The sequence below is a fragment of the Miniopterus natalensis genome, chromosome 18 (genome assembly GCF_054644295.1).
Source record: "Miniopterus natalensis isolate mMinNat1 chromosome 18, mMinNat1.hap1, whole genome shotgun sequence".
NCBI classification, from domain to species: domain Eukaryota; kingdom Metazoa; phylum Chordata; class Mammalia; order Chiroptera; family Miniopteridae; genus Miniopterus; species Miniopterus natalensis.
In genome coordinates, this window is record NC_142098.1 from 34,281,800 (window position 1) to 34,296,235 (window position 14,436).

At 52.5% G+C, this 14,436-nt stretch overlaps 1 protein-coding gene across 1 annotated transcript; it reads right to left on the reverse strand.

The window, feature by feature from the left end:
• Positions 1–749: 749 nt before the first annotated feature.
• On the reverse strand, positions 750–2,203 carry LOC107534161 (interferon lambda-3-like). The gene is made up of 6 exons (XM_016209154.2): positions 2,194–2,203; positions 1,918–2,099; positions 1,540–1,617; positions 1,122–1,265; positions 935–1,018; positions 750–848 (listed from the first exon to the last, which is right to left on the reverse strand). The coding sequence occupies exons 1-6, from the start codon at positions 2,201–2,203 to the stop codon at positions 750–752; spliced, it is 597 nt and encodes a 198-aa protein (XP_016064640.2).
• Between the last annotated feature and the right edge of the window lie 12,233 nt (positions 2,204–14,436).

The window sequence follows — 14,436 nt, forward strand, 5'->3', positions numbered from 1 at the left end:
ACTCACCCAGACCAACTTCAGTCCCGCAGGCTCCCTTCCTGGCACGTGCCCTGTACAGGTGAACCATTTGTTATCTTTTATACCATATTTTTACTGTGCCTTTGCTGTGTTTAGATGCACAAATACTCACCATTGTGTGACCCCTGCCTCCAGGACTCAGCACAGTGACCTGCGGTGCGGGCTTGAGCCCGGGGGCAGTGGGCTCTACCATACAGCCGAGGCGCGTGCGGGCCGCGCATCTCTCCGTGGGAAACGCGCGCTGTGATGTCCCCACAGGGCAGAATCGCCTAATGGGGCATTTCTCAGAACAAAACCCCGTGGTTAAGTGGCGCGGGACTGCAACTGGGATCTTCGACATCTATGTTCCCCAAAGGCCTCAGAAATCACACCTACTCAAGTCGGGTCAGAAATTCACAGACCCTCAGAGGAGGCATTTGGGGAACTAAGGCTGGTCCAGGGCGCGTGGGTCAGCACCACAGTGGGCGCACGAATCGGGTCTCCTCCAGACCAACCCTGAAGATCCAATCCACACAAGCACACACATCCCACAGCACAAACAGCATCTTGTCCTCATTGTTTATTTGCACAATTTGTACAAAAAGTAGAAAAATGAATATTTTATTTTCTGTGAGTTTGATAATTCACACACATAAATAAATAAATAGTGGTTGGGTGGCAATAAATTAAGAAGAGTCGGGGATGCATAAATAAAATCTAAGTCGCTGGGACAGGTGCAGGCGGGTCTCGGGTCAGACACACAGGTCTCCATCAGCAACACATTTCAGGTCACGGGTGAGGAGGCGGAACAGGTTGAATGTGACAGAGGCTTCAAGGCAGCCACGGGACTCCTGTGAGAGGAAGGGACAGGTCGGTGGTTGTCCATCATCGGGGCTCCCAGTGGTCCCCAGACACTGGTCACTCCCTGGGCACTCACCTTGTCCCGAGCCTCCTGGAGGCGGTGGAGCCAGTGGCGGAGGTGGCCCCGGGGTCTGGCGCCTGCTCTGGGCTGAGCTGGGAGCTGTGGGCAGAGGAGGGCGTGTGAGGAGGGCCAGGGGCAGAGGGGGACATATGGGTGGTGGGAGCCCACAGACATGGCCTGGGAGGGAGCCCAGGGCACTCACACAGGCCTGCAGATGGGAGTGGATGTGGCGCAGCATGTGAAGGGGCTGGTCCAGGATATCCCCCAGGGTCGAGTTAGCCACAGTCGCCAGGACCTCCAGTGTGAGGTCCAGCTCAGCCTCCAAGGCCACAGGGCGCTCCCACATCTGAGGAGGGGACACAGGGACAGGTGAGAGCTGCACGTGAGAGGACAGGTGAGGAGGGTCAGGTGAGGAGGACCCAGGAGGGAGCAGGTGAAGGGCAAGGTCAGGAGAGAGGGGACAGGGAAGGCCAATGTGGGCAGGCCAGGGGAGGAGGCCAGGGGCCTGCTGGGGGGACAGAGAGACAGGGCCAGTGAGAAGAGGCGGCGAAGGGGCCACCTCAGAGCCAGAGGAGCGGGCCCAGGTGAGGGCAGGGCTGGGCCTGACTCTCCCAACTCACCTGCAGCTGCCTCAGGTCCCGGGTCCTGGGGAAGGGGCGGGCGCTGCAGCTCCAGCTCTTCAGCAGGAGCGCCTCCTCCTGGACGGCAAGGGCACAGGTCAACCACAGCCTGGGCTGCAGCTTGACCTCTGCAGTGGGGTTGGAGGGGGGCTAACACAGGAGCAGGGCCTTAACCCCCAAAGGATGGCAGAGGCTTCTCCCATGCAGAAGAGCCCGAGTCAGCGCCCTGCAGCCAGAGCGGGACAGAGCCCTGTGGGAAGGCTGGACCTTAGCCAGACAAGGAGGGTCCAGGTCCACCTTGAGCCACATGGAGCCCTGTGACCCACGGAGGGAGGGGGGAGGCTAGCCCACAGCAGGTGGGGCAGTGGGGACACTCACCAAGGCGTCCTTGGCCCTCTTGAAGGCCTTCATCTCTTGTGGGGACAGAGACTTGAACTGGGCCATGTGGCAGCCCCTTGCACCAGGGAGCGTCCTGAGGGGCTCAGGGACAGGAACGGCTCCTGCCCCGCTCAGCACCGCGGTCAGCAGCAGCAGCACCAGCGTGCAACCCACAGTCAAGTCTGTGTTAGGGAAGGATGGACAGATGAGGGGACAGTTTCAGGGGCTGCGGGTGGAGGCTGTGGGAGGGGGTCGCGGACAATGATGGGAGCTCACCCAGCTTCATCCTGGCCTCTGGTCTTGGGTTTTTCTCAGCAGGTGGGGATCCAAGTGTCCTCTCAGAGGCTGTCACCCAGGTCTCACTCAGCCTTGTTTGGTGTCCAGACCTCAGTCTCATCTTCTGGGTCTCAGGCCGCTGCTCTGTGTGTGTCTGAACTTGCATCTCTGCTGCGATGTGAATCCTGCCTGAGCTCCCTGGTGCATCTTTTAGCCTGGACACCCGGGCAATCCCAGCTGATGTAGGAAAAGGGAAAACACACCAGCCACTAGGGGAGCCCCGGGCTGGGGAAGCCCGTGGGGGCGGGGCCTGGGGCCAGGTGAGCAGCTGGAGGGAAAGAGAAAGTGACGCAGTCTCAGGTGCACCCACTGCAGTGACGTCCTAAGAGGAGTCTCCGGAGGGGCAGCCTCAGCCCCTGATGGGAGGGGACAGAGGGACCTGTCTTTCTGCAGGATACCCCAGTGCAGGCAGGGGCTTGACTAACGTCTTTAATTGTCTAGACACAGAGGGACCCAGGAATAGGAGGCTCTGCTAGGGAACTGGGACGGGGCCAAGGACTTCAAGGGACCCTGCTCAGTTTGTGACAAACATCTTCATTCATTCACCAAGTATCACTCAGGCTCCACTTTGTGTCAGGTTCTGCTCCAGGTGCCAGGAAAAGAGCCTTGAAAAAAATCCCATAAAACACCACTTGCTGGAGCCTTTTACTAGAGAGGAGAATCGGAGAGTGGGAGGGAGGGGTCTGCGTGGTGTATGTCACAGCAGGTGACGGAAAAGGAAAGCGCTTAAAGTATAGGAGGGGGGTGCATTGACTGTGGGGTCTGAAGAATCACATTTGAGCCAAGACTTAAAGGCAGTGAGGGGGAGCTACGTGAAGGTCTGAGGGGGAGCAGTGAACGCAGAAGGAAAAGAAAGATGCCCCCTCTTTGGCAAGTGCTGTATGTGTCACCCCATCTCCGAGGCTTTGCCACAGTGTGGTATTGAACCTGCAGCAACATCAAAGGCACGCTGTACTTTGCCTACATTTAAAATATGGAGTAACGTTTGTAGAACCCGCTTGAAGCTTAGTGTTAGGGCCTGTTTTAAAAACCAAGTCTCACCTGGCCGGGTGTGGCTCAGCGGCTGAGTGTCGACCTAGGATCTAGGCTATGGGGGTTCAATTCCCAGTCAGGGCACATACCCCGGTTGAGCGCTCCATCCCCAGTCGGGGGCGTGCAGGAGGCAGCTGATCAATGACTCTCATCATTGATGTTTCTATCTCTCTCTCCCTCTCCCTTCCTCTCTCTGAAATCAATAAAGACGTATTTTTTAAAAAAATGAAATCTCTACCGCTGGCCGTTGCTCAGTTGCTTAGAGCATCCTTCCCATATACCGAGGTTTGTGTTTGGTCTGTCAGAGCCCATGCAACAATCAACCAATGAATACACAGCTGAGTGGAGCAAAAAGTCCACGTTTCTCTCTCTTGCTCACTCTCAAAAAATGAATAAATTTTTTTAAAAAGTCAGTTTCTTAAAATAATAAATAATAAGAAAAGAAAGAAAGAAAGAAAGAAAGAAAGAAAGAAAGAAAGAAAGAAAGAAAGAAAGAAAGAAAGAAAGAAAGAAAGAAAGAAAGGAAGGAAGGAAGGAAGGAAGGAAGGAAGGAAGAAAGAAAGAAAGAAAGAAAGAAAGAAAGAAAGAAAGAAAGAAAGAAAGAAAGAAAGAAAGAAAGAAAGAAAGAAAGAAAGAAAGAAATAAATACAGGGACTCAGAGAACTTAAGAGGCCAGCCCAAGGTCACACAGCAAATAGGTGGTGAGGGCAGGATTTGAACCAAGTTTTCTCTGACACCCAGACAATAACCACTATATGCACCAGCTTCTGTGTAGCTACATCTTCAGGACACGGAGATAAATTTCTTGCACAGAAGGTCCCAAGTACTTTTTGACACTGATTCCCACCCCAACCCCTTTTCCCATTATTCATAATTCCAGGGAGAGAATGGACAGGGGGTTGCACTGACTGAGGGGCCTGAAGAATCCCCTGGAACTGGGAAAATTGAGCTCTGATGCACAAAAATGCTCAAAGCCAAGAGCAGGGATGTGCCCAAGTCGCCTCCCAGGGCATTGGGCAGTTTCTGTCCATTGCAGGGGCCTTAACCCAGGGGAGGGGGCATTGCATCAATAGCGAATTCTGAAAATGGACATAGGATCTCAAAATTCCTGAACTTCATTCTTGTTTTTCTTAGAGAGGAAGTTCAGTGAGGTGGTTAAGAGCATGGGCTATGGAGCTAAAGGTGTGGGATTCAGACCTGGCTCTGACCCTCACTAGCTGTGTGACCTTGGCAAAGAGCCCTGCAGTTAGCAGCAAAGATCCTCAGCCCACAGACTTGGACAAATAAAAAAGTGCAATTGTTTGTGTATTTATGCGTGTGGTATTTAATAGAGACCATTAATTAAGACCATCCTATGGCCTCAGCTGGAAGCTTTATACATAGGATTTCAATGGACGTTACTCCTTTTCAAGGGAAAGATAATTATGCCATTATACAGATGAGGAAACTGAGGCTCAGAGAGAAGTAATTTGCCCAGTCCCACCATAATTAAGTGGCAGGGTCTGAATTGAAACTCAAGTCACCTGATTTCTCTGGCTCAACATTTTTAACTGAAAAGTGCCCCTCAGAATGATCACAGGGGGACAATCAATGTAAATGCAAGAATATTTAATAATGGCAATAAATTAACATGGGAAGACAGAATAGCAAATTACACAGGGATTTCACAAATACAAAAGACACATGGGTAACAGAATCCAAAATACTGCAGTAACCTAAGGACTTTGGGCCCTTTCACTGCCAAATCCCTTAGGGGATGAGGCCTCCCCAAGAGTCACAGATTCATAGAATCTCCAGGCAGACTCTAAAGGTTCCAATCAGGGCGTGGGACCTGCCATGGGAGACAGGGTCCTGGGCTTCTGGTAACCAGAGAAGTAGAAACTGGTCCATGGAAGAGGGGTCAGCGACCCAGGTGGACCCAGGACTCAAGTCTCTTCCTGCCAGACAAGGTCCCTGGAAGACCTTAGGGCAATGCATTCCCCAGAAATGTCCCTGCTTCAGGGGCACCCATTGTCGTCACTGGAAAGGTATCCCCGCTTCATCTTGCACCCAGTGCAGGCCATTGAGGTCAGGCCAGCAGCGGCAGAGTCTCCTGAGCTCAGCGCCCGCTGGCTGCAGACCGGCCTCAACCGAAGGGCGACACAGAGCTGCCCTCCAAGCCACCCGCCGGCAGAGCCGCGGGTCCTGCGGAGCAGTTGCGGGATCAGAGACAAGGCCGGGAGGGAGCCCCCAGCTTCAGGTCCCAGGGGAGCAGGCACAGGAGGTTGAAGGTAACGGCGGCTCCGTGGCATCCCGGCGAGTCCTGGGACCCGGGAAGGAGGCAGAGCAGGGCTGGGGCAGGAATTTCCTCCGGAGAAGACGCCCCTCCATCGGTCATCAGTGGATCCTCGGCTCCTGGCGGGGTTCCACCTCACACGCAGCTCCCTGCCCCCCCTCCCACCCCCCTCCCCCCTCCCCCTCCCCCCTCCCCATCCCCACCTCCCCATCCCCCACCTCCTCCCCCCCCTCCCCCCCGCCGCCCCCCCCGCCCCCCCCCCCCCCCCCCCCCCCGTCTCCCCGCACCGCCAGCTGCACTCCCAGCTCTCGGGGTTGGGGGCGCCTCCTGCGCGGTCGGAGGGGCTTCCTCCAGGATGCCGGCTGCACCCGCTGGAGCTGGAGGGGGGACAGGAGGTAAACGACGGCTGCGCAGGACCGAGTCTCCCACCGGCTCCGCACTACAGCCTCCCAGCCGCAGACCAGAATCCGGATCTTCGGACGTGGAGAGGACGCGAAGTGTGTCTGGATGGTTTGGAGGCCAGATAGCGTTTCGGGGGCCCAGCTGCGGGGCCGGAGGGCACAGAGGAACCTGGTTGGGGTGGAGGGGCCGAGTGCGGCAGAAACACACGCCACCACGTCCCTCCTCTCGGCCGCCAGCAGCTCCAGGGTCGGGGTGACGCCAGGGAATGAATGCCTCAGGGCGGGGCGGGCTGAGCACGTCCTGGGTGTCCCAGAGGCCCCGGGCCACCAGGCTCTTCCTCCTGGAGGGGACAACCGAGGGGGGGAGGTTGGGCCTCCTCGCTGGAGCCCCTGAAGCGCTGGGGTGTCGGGGTTTCCTGGACGTGGACCGGGACTGACAGGTACGGTCGCGCAGCTTGTGCACTGAACCCCGGAGCTCTCGGGGGCGCGGACGCAGAGCGACTTGATCCCTTGGGGAGCTTGCACCCCGACGTGAGCCGAGTCCGCCCAGAGGGGGCGCCCTTTTGTGACCGGCAGGTAGGCAGTTTCTGCGTTTATGATGCTGGCGGCTGGGAAGGTCTTGTGGTCAGAAATCGGGACCCTGAGGTCCGAGATGGGGTGCTGGCCGCTGGGATGCCAGGGCCCCTCGGGACAGGGCCAGCATCTTGTACCCAGAGGCCCAGCGTCCCCGGCCCTGGGGCCTGGGCATCACTCACGTAGTGGTCCCTCAGCTCCCTGACGGCGGCCAGCGCCCTGGGCTCCAGCCAGCGGTAGTGCGAGAGGAGGCAGCGCCTGGGTTCAGCCAAGCCGGTGTCCACCACCATGCCCACGGTCACCAAGACCCACAAGGACACTGCGGCTGTGCCACTTGGTCCCATCTCTGCCCCTGCAGGAAACGAGGGACTCAGGGAGGCCGAGGGGGAGGCCTGGAGTCCAGCCCCTGCCCCTGGTTAGACTGGCAGAGGGACGGATCTCAGGGCGCTGGGATGAGCACCCCCAGCGGAGAGAGGCGCTGGGCCTGAGACCCCCCTTCCCTCAGCCTCTCCCTCACTGCTCACCTGCAATGTGCCCTCGGCGCCTCGTGCTGGAGCGGGGCCTGCCTTCCACTGTCCTCTGCAAAATGTCCAGAGTGGCGCCACCCTCGACAGCACTGCCTGCACCCTCCATGGTGGCTTTTATGTGCCAGGCTGATGAGCAGCTGGGCTTCCCCGGTCAGGTGAAGTTTTCCAAACATCAGCGCTGGCCCCTGGCCCAGTGGGATGCTGGCCTGGGCGCGAGGACTTTACCCTGGTCCCACGGTGCCAGCGATGGCTCTGCCCCAAATCTCTATCCTCAGGCAAGTGCTTGTTTCTGTTTTCTGGACATGTGTTTCTTTTCTGCCTTTCTTGGTTTTACTTCTACCTTTGAGTGAATTGACATCAGTCAATCTAATCCATCTCTTGTCTCCTGGAAGTCTCCTCCCCCAGCTCCCCATAATCACTTTTTAATTGATATATAATTGACATACAACATTATATTAGTTTCAGGTACAACATAAGGATTCAATATTTAGATATATTGCAAAATGATCACCAAAGAAGTCTAGGTCACATCTGTTACCACAGAGAGTTACTTCTTTTTTTCCTTGTGATGAAGACTTTTAGGATCTACTCTCTTAGCAACTTTCAGGTATGCAGTACAATATTATTAACTATAGTCACCGTGCTGCACATTACAACACCATGACTTTTATTTCCTTTATAACTGGAAGTTTGTACCTCTTGACCCCTTTCAGTCATTTTGCTCACCTGCGACACCCCTGCCTCTGGCAGCCACCAGTCTGTTCTCTGCATCTCTGAGCTTGATTTTTGCGTTGGTCTGTCTTGCCAGCTGTCCCCTGCAGCTTCCAGAAGGAATGCAGCTCTGTGGACACCTTGGTGGTGGCCCAATAAGACCTACTTTGGATTTCTGACCTCCAGACCCATCAGATAATAAATCTAAGTTTGTAATTATTTGTTACAGCAGCAATAGAAAACCAATGCATAATTGATCCACGCTTCTTCCTCCGAATCTTTCTGTCTTTAAGTCCCCTGATTAATAATTATAATCAAAACCAACACCAGCATTAACAGGCTTTCAGAAAAAAGGCTGAAAATTAGCCCACTAAACACCTCAGGTGTTAGGACGAGAGCACAATAAGCTCAACAAAAGCAGAGTGGAGGAAAGAATAAAAACCAAAGGCACAAGAGAAACTGATGCTGTTTATTAGTAGTAATGAAATACAATGAAATTTAAGAAAAATGAGGTATATAATCGAGAGGACCTATAAGCTAAATACCAGTTATCATCGGTAATTGGAAAAGACTAATAAGACTGTTGCAAGTATATCTTAAAGCTGGTACAGTGAAAAAGGAAACGTACCAATGACCAATATAAGCAATAGTAAGGGAAACAAGCATCCCTTACAAGCCTCAAAAATAGGGGCTATACCTGGGGCCACCTCACGAGCACGTCCCACCTCCTCTAGCCCGTCGGGCCACAAGCTTACTCAGCTCAGGGTGGCCACCGCCTGCCCACAGGGACACTGGCGCCAAACCTGTTCCAGCCCCTAAGAGTTTCAGATTCCGCTTCCTCCTGAAATTTCATTTGCATTTTTCTTTCAGTCGCTATCACTCCCATGTGCGCCCCCCCCACCACCACCACTTTGCTCACCTCTGAACTGCTGCGGTGCCCTCCTTAGGGCAGGTTCCCAGCTTGGAGCTGAATTGACCTGGGCTGTGCAGAGCCACTTACTCAGCCCCCAGCAGCCCGGCCCCCCTGAGAGCTTGCAGGAAATGCAGAACCCCAATACTACCCCGACCTGTGAATCTCCACCTGGGTTTTAACAGGTCCCCACCCCCACCACCGAGCGGTGGGCAGCACAGTGGAGGCTGAGCAGCTCTGGCGTAGACCAAAGGGACACCGTGGGACCCAAGGAAACTTGGAAACAGGGCTCCTCAACTGGGGCAAGTGCACCTGAGAAAGTGGTCTCAGCCTTGTCCAGAAGTTAGATGATGAACGACCTATCGTCTATGTTGGAGAAGTTCAAGTTCATCCTGGGGATTTGGGTTCCAGGCACTAATATGATTAATGAAGCGCTTTATAAACGAAGCGCTTGATTAATAAAGCGTTTTAATCTAACCAAGTGCTCTGATCTAATCAAGGGCTTTAATGAGAGAGAGAGAGAGAGAGAGAGAGAGAGAAACAGCAATGTGAGAGACACATCAGTTGGCTGCCTCCCGCTCCAACCAGGGCTGGGATTGGGCCTGCGACCAAGGTACATGCTCTGGCGCCAGAATCAAACCCGGTCTGCAGCCCAAAGCTCTAACCACTGAGCAACTGGCTAGGGGAGTGGGCTTCCATTTTAAAGCACTTCATTTGAAAGTGCTTCATCTAATAAAGCACACCAATCTAATCAATCCTAAATTTAATCAAGTGCCCTAATCCAAGTATTATCCATGAAGCGCTTTACAAAGTGCTTTAATTAATGAAGCACTTTAATCTAACCAATTACTCTAATCTAATCAAGCACTTTAAGGTGCTTTAATCTTATCAAGCACTCTGCTGCAGTAAAGCACTTTAATCAAATACTCTAATCTAATCAATATAACCACCGGATCTAATTTAATTAAATTGATCAACTCTGATCAATTCAATCTAACCAAATCAATCTTTCCAATATAACTTTGATTGCCACTCACAGATTTTTCAATTGTGTTCTGGTTTTCAGTCACGTTTAACTAATGTATATATTAAGGATTTCGTTCCTTAACACATGTTGATCAAAGGGAGCACTGAATTAGAATTCAAATATTTGATGTCTATTTTACTGTCACTCTCATCAAATAATTTGGCCTGTATATTTTCTGCTTTGGGGAAAACATTATTGGAAAAAATATTTTCATCCCTTCCTACTTTAACGTCTGTGCTTTCAACTGCCCGTCATTATAGAATTCCCCACCTGGGACCCCTAAGGATGTCCCTCTTTTCATTTGCTTATGGAATTATTTTAATCAGGAAAATTATATGAAATAAACTTTATAGGAACTGAGCAAACTGAGGTATCAATACAAAAAATTCTAGATGTAGCAAACAACCAGTGACATATGAAACCTTAGAGGACCAGGGCCCTAAACTAGGGGTTCTCAAACTCCAGCGTGCATCACAATCACTAGAAGAACCTGTGAAAACTCAGCCTGTTGGGCTTCCTCCCTAGAATTTCTGACTCAGTAGAAATTTCTGCATTTCTCAGGAATTCCCAGGGGATGCTGATGCTGCTGGTTCAGGGACCACACTTTCAAGACCACTCTTTCCAAATCACTCAGTTACGACTGTCTTGGAGAATCATGTTAGTCCTTAAGAAATAATCCCCGTGACTGAGCATTGACCTAGGATCCCGGAGATCGAGGTTTGGCTCCCTGTCAGGGCACCTGCCTGGGTTATGGGCTCCATCCTTCGTGGGGGGCGTGCAGGAGACAGCCGATCAATGACTCTCTCATCATTGATGTTTCTCTCTCTCTCCCCCTCTCCCTTCCTCTCGGTGAAATTAATAAAGACATATTTTTAAAAAAATATTCCCATTCAGTGACATCACTACAGAAGTGTAATTAATGAGTTCTGATGAACCAGCGTGAACTTAAGTACTGATCTGAATATTTTCCTGTATTTATGCAACGGGCAGCATTTCCATTTAAATTGTGTGCCACCAGTGATGTTGTTTACATTCAGGCCCTACCCTGATTGAGACTAATGCTGTTTTTGGCAATTTCAGGCACACGCCAGGCCCCTTTCTCATGGGCTGGTGAAAATGTCATATCAAGATTGTGAGATCTGAAGAGGGATTTTCCTTATTGTCTGAATCAAACTGTATCAGTGGCTAAAACAACCACCCAAACCGGCTGTTCTCCCACTGCATTCCCAGGATCCTTTGCAAGGCCTCTGTCATAACTCGGTTTACATCGTGTTTGAATTATTGATTTACAGTCTGACTTTCTAAAGGGCTCATGGGTTCCTCAAGGGCAGGCATTCTTCCATTTGGAAAAAGACATGTGTGGTAAGGAGTTATTTATTTTCCTACTCTTGGTCCTGTTTGTGTCAATAAACAGCGAGGAAATTGGTTCTGGATGAAGATGCTGTGTGTCCTCACGCGGGCATGTCAGTGTGTTTTGAGTTTGAGATTTTGTGGGGTGTAGGGTGGGAGTGGGTGGGGGCTGGGCTCTTGTCGGTGATGGGGGTGTGCTTCTGTGGGGGGACATTGTCTGGGACTGTGTATCAAGCATGTGTCTGCGCTCAATGCATAGAGTCACCAATGAGATTCAGTGACCATGAGCGGCTGGCTGGCTGTGTGGAGGAGTGTCCCCCCCCCCCGCCCCTGGGTGTGCCTGGATGAGGGATGCTGTGATCTCCGTGGCTTCTCTTTGATGCTGGCTGTGTGCTGTGGCCCAGTGGGTCCCGTGTTCCTGTCCCTGGGTCTGCCACCCTCTCCGGGTCTCCTTGCTGACCCACGTAGCCATCTGTGTGTGAAGCTCATGGCCCTCCTGGGCAGGTGGAGCTCTAGGTGACTGTGCCCAAGGGTGCTACACAAACCACGTCTCCATCCCTGTGTCTGGGCCCTTGCAGAGCTGGGAGGGCGGGGCTGCTGTGTCCTTGAGGTCAACAGGCCTCCCTGGGAAATTAGCAGCTGGAGGGTTGATTTCATGGGGTCATGGAAGGAAAGGAGGTAGAAGAATCCAGAACTGGGTTAGGGAAGGGCCAGGCTAAGGGCCGGGGTCTCAGAACCATTCTAAGAATAGTCCTACTTATTGAGCACCTACCATGTGCTGGGTACTATACTTTGTGCTCTCTATATTTATATTAGCTATATTTATATTTATATTATTTATTTATGCCACTGTCTCATTCAAGAGTGCATACTAAGTATTCATATTACATTTATAAAGAACAATTATGTAGAGTATTTGTGTTTATGAATATTTTGTTATATTAGTTTTAAGTTACTTTGGAGTATAAAATGATTTTATACCATCATATTCTATTTCTATTATCATATATATCATCCCACTGAAGGTAGGAGGAAACTGAAGCTCAGAGAAGTGAGTTCTTGCCCAAGGTCACACAGCCAGCAAGGTCACTCAGCAAGGTGACAGAGTCCCATTTGAACCCACCTCCATGTTTACAGCCTTTTGCCCTCAGTCACTGCATTGCCCTGGCCAAAGTGGCAATGGCATCTGAGGGGACCGGTAGGGAGTCTGAGCTGAGTGACTGTGGACAACAGATCAGTGTTGTGTGCTGGTTTACACTTACCGAGTCCTTACTGTGTGCCAGGCTCTCTAATACTGTCGATGGCACGTGCTCCTATGGCGCTTAGTGGGCCTGCTGTCAGCGCTGTTACGCGGCTTGGCCCATTTACTCCTCACACCTGCGCTCCGAGGCGGCACCACCATCGTCTCCACCCTGTGGAAGCCTGTGCGAGAGCTGGTGGAGGAGCTGGGGTTTGGTGCCAGGCTGTTCCTTTGACCCTCGAGCTTTCAATTATCCCTTATAATCTTCAAAATAGTCCTCTAGCGTAGGAGGAAATATTGCCCATTTTCCAGATGAGGAAACTGAGGCCCAGACTTGGACTCACCCACAGAACCACAGGTGTGAACTATTGTCTGTCAGAGCAGCTCATCCACTTGGAGCCTGCTCTTGTCTGGCAGGAGACCAGGAGTGCCAAAGAGCCTCTGAAGGGCCTTGGCCAGGCTCCCAGGTGCCCGGGGCCTGTCCCACCCGAGATCCCAGGCTCCCTCCACCTCCTGTCCTGCTCCCTGCTTTTTCCTTTGGCTTATGTGGTGCTGGGTGGCCAGCTTTCAGCATCTCAGACAAGAAACGCGGGACAGGCTGCTTGGGGCCAAACACAGAGTCAGCAAGGAGGAGGCCACATGCTGGTTCCAGCAGAGGCAGGACGGGATCACCCTTCCTGGCAAAAAAATTCCCGTTTCTACCCAAAAGGCCAATAAACCTTTTTTGGTGAAATGTAAAAAACATTTTCAGTGAAATGTGCTGATTGGTAGCACTTATTGTATGTTACAGGAATCATATCTTTCCCCCCAGATTAGGTTTTTGGGTTTTTTGCTATACAAAAGTTTTAAAGTATTATACATTTCAGCCGGCTTGGCGTGGCTCAGCGGTTGAGTGTGAACCCATGACCAGGAGATCATGGCTGGAATCCGTGGTAATGGGTCAGAGCACATGCCCCAGCTGGGGGCTCGATCCTCAGTAGGGAGTGTGCAGGAGGCGGCCTGTCAATGACTCGCTCTCATTGTTGATTTTTAATCTCCCTCCCTCTCCCTTCCTCTCTCTAAAATCAATAAAAACGTATTTAAAAAGATATTATACATTTCAATAGGTCCTATTTACTTTAGAGATCAAGATTTCCAACCTGGTGGAGAATCTTCTAGCTCCTAGGAAGTGGTGGGGGGGGCTGGCAGCCTCTCTCCCTCCCTCTCGGCCTCCTGGGCTTATCCATCTTCTTTCCTGTCCATTTGTAAGCACTCGTTACTTTTAGAGCAATTACCCCAAGCCTTTGCACAGTGTTTTGCAATGAGTTTATTTCATTTTATTTTATTTATTTTATTTTATTTTATTATTTTATTTTATTTTATTGATTTTTTAGAGAGCGAGAGGAAGGTGGTAGAAAGAGAAACATCTGTGTGAGAGCAAACCTAGACTGGCTGCCTCTTGCACCCCCCTGGTAGGGATTGAACCTGAAACCCCGGGCATGAGCCCTGACGGAGAACTGAACCCCAAACCTTTGGGCGCCCGGGTGCCCTGGACCGCAGCCCAACCAACCGAGCCCCACCTGCCGGGGCCTCACTTGGTTGTTCGCGTTACACTAATAGGCTGCTCCTGCCTCGCAGACTCTGGTTCCAAACTTGGTGAGAAATGCCCGCCCGAGGCAGGGGGCCCCTCCCCGCCCCCCTCCGGCCCCTTCCCTCCGGCCTCCCCTTATCTCCAGCCTCCGCGTTCCCGAGGCCTTGGGACCGGCCCCGCCCCTCCCCCCGCAGCCTCCCGGGCGCCCAAGGGAGCGCGGCGGTTCCCTCCTGGCGCCTTCTCAGGGCCCTTCCCGCCCGAGCCCGGTCACCCTGCCACCGGGCTGTGGGCAGGTGACTGCCCTCGGGTCCCGTGTATCGACTCCCCGTGTATCGTTGCTGCCTCATAAGAACTTCAGCTGTTCCGTTGCACACAAATATGTGCACCTTGTATTTCTGGGTCGTGTGTTGGCCACGTGGGCCAGGAAGTTGTCCCGGCTCCCGGGGAGGGGTCGCCCTCCCCTTCCCTGCCGAGGCCTAATCTCGCAGCTTGTCCCTTCCCACGGGTCAGGAGCATAAAAGCGCACAGGGGCGCGGCCCCGCAGTGTGGCCGCTCCGCAGTGTCACG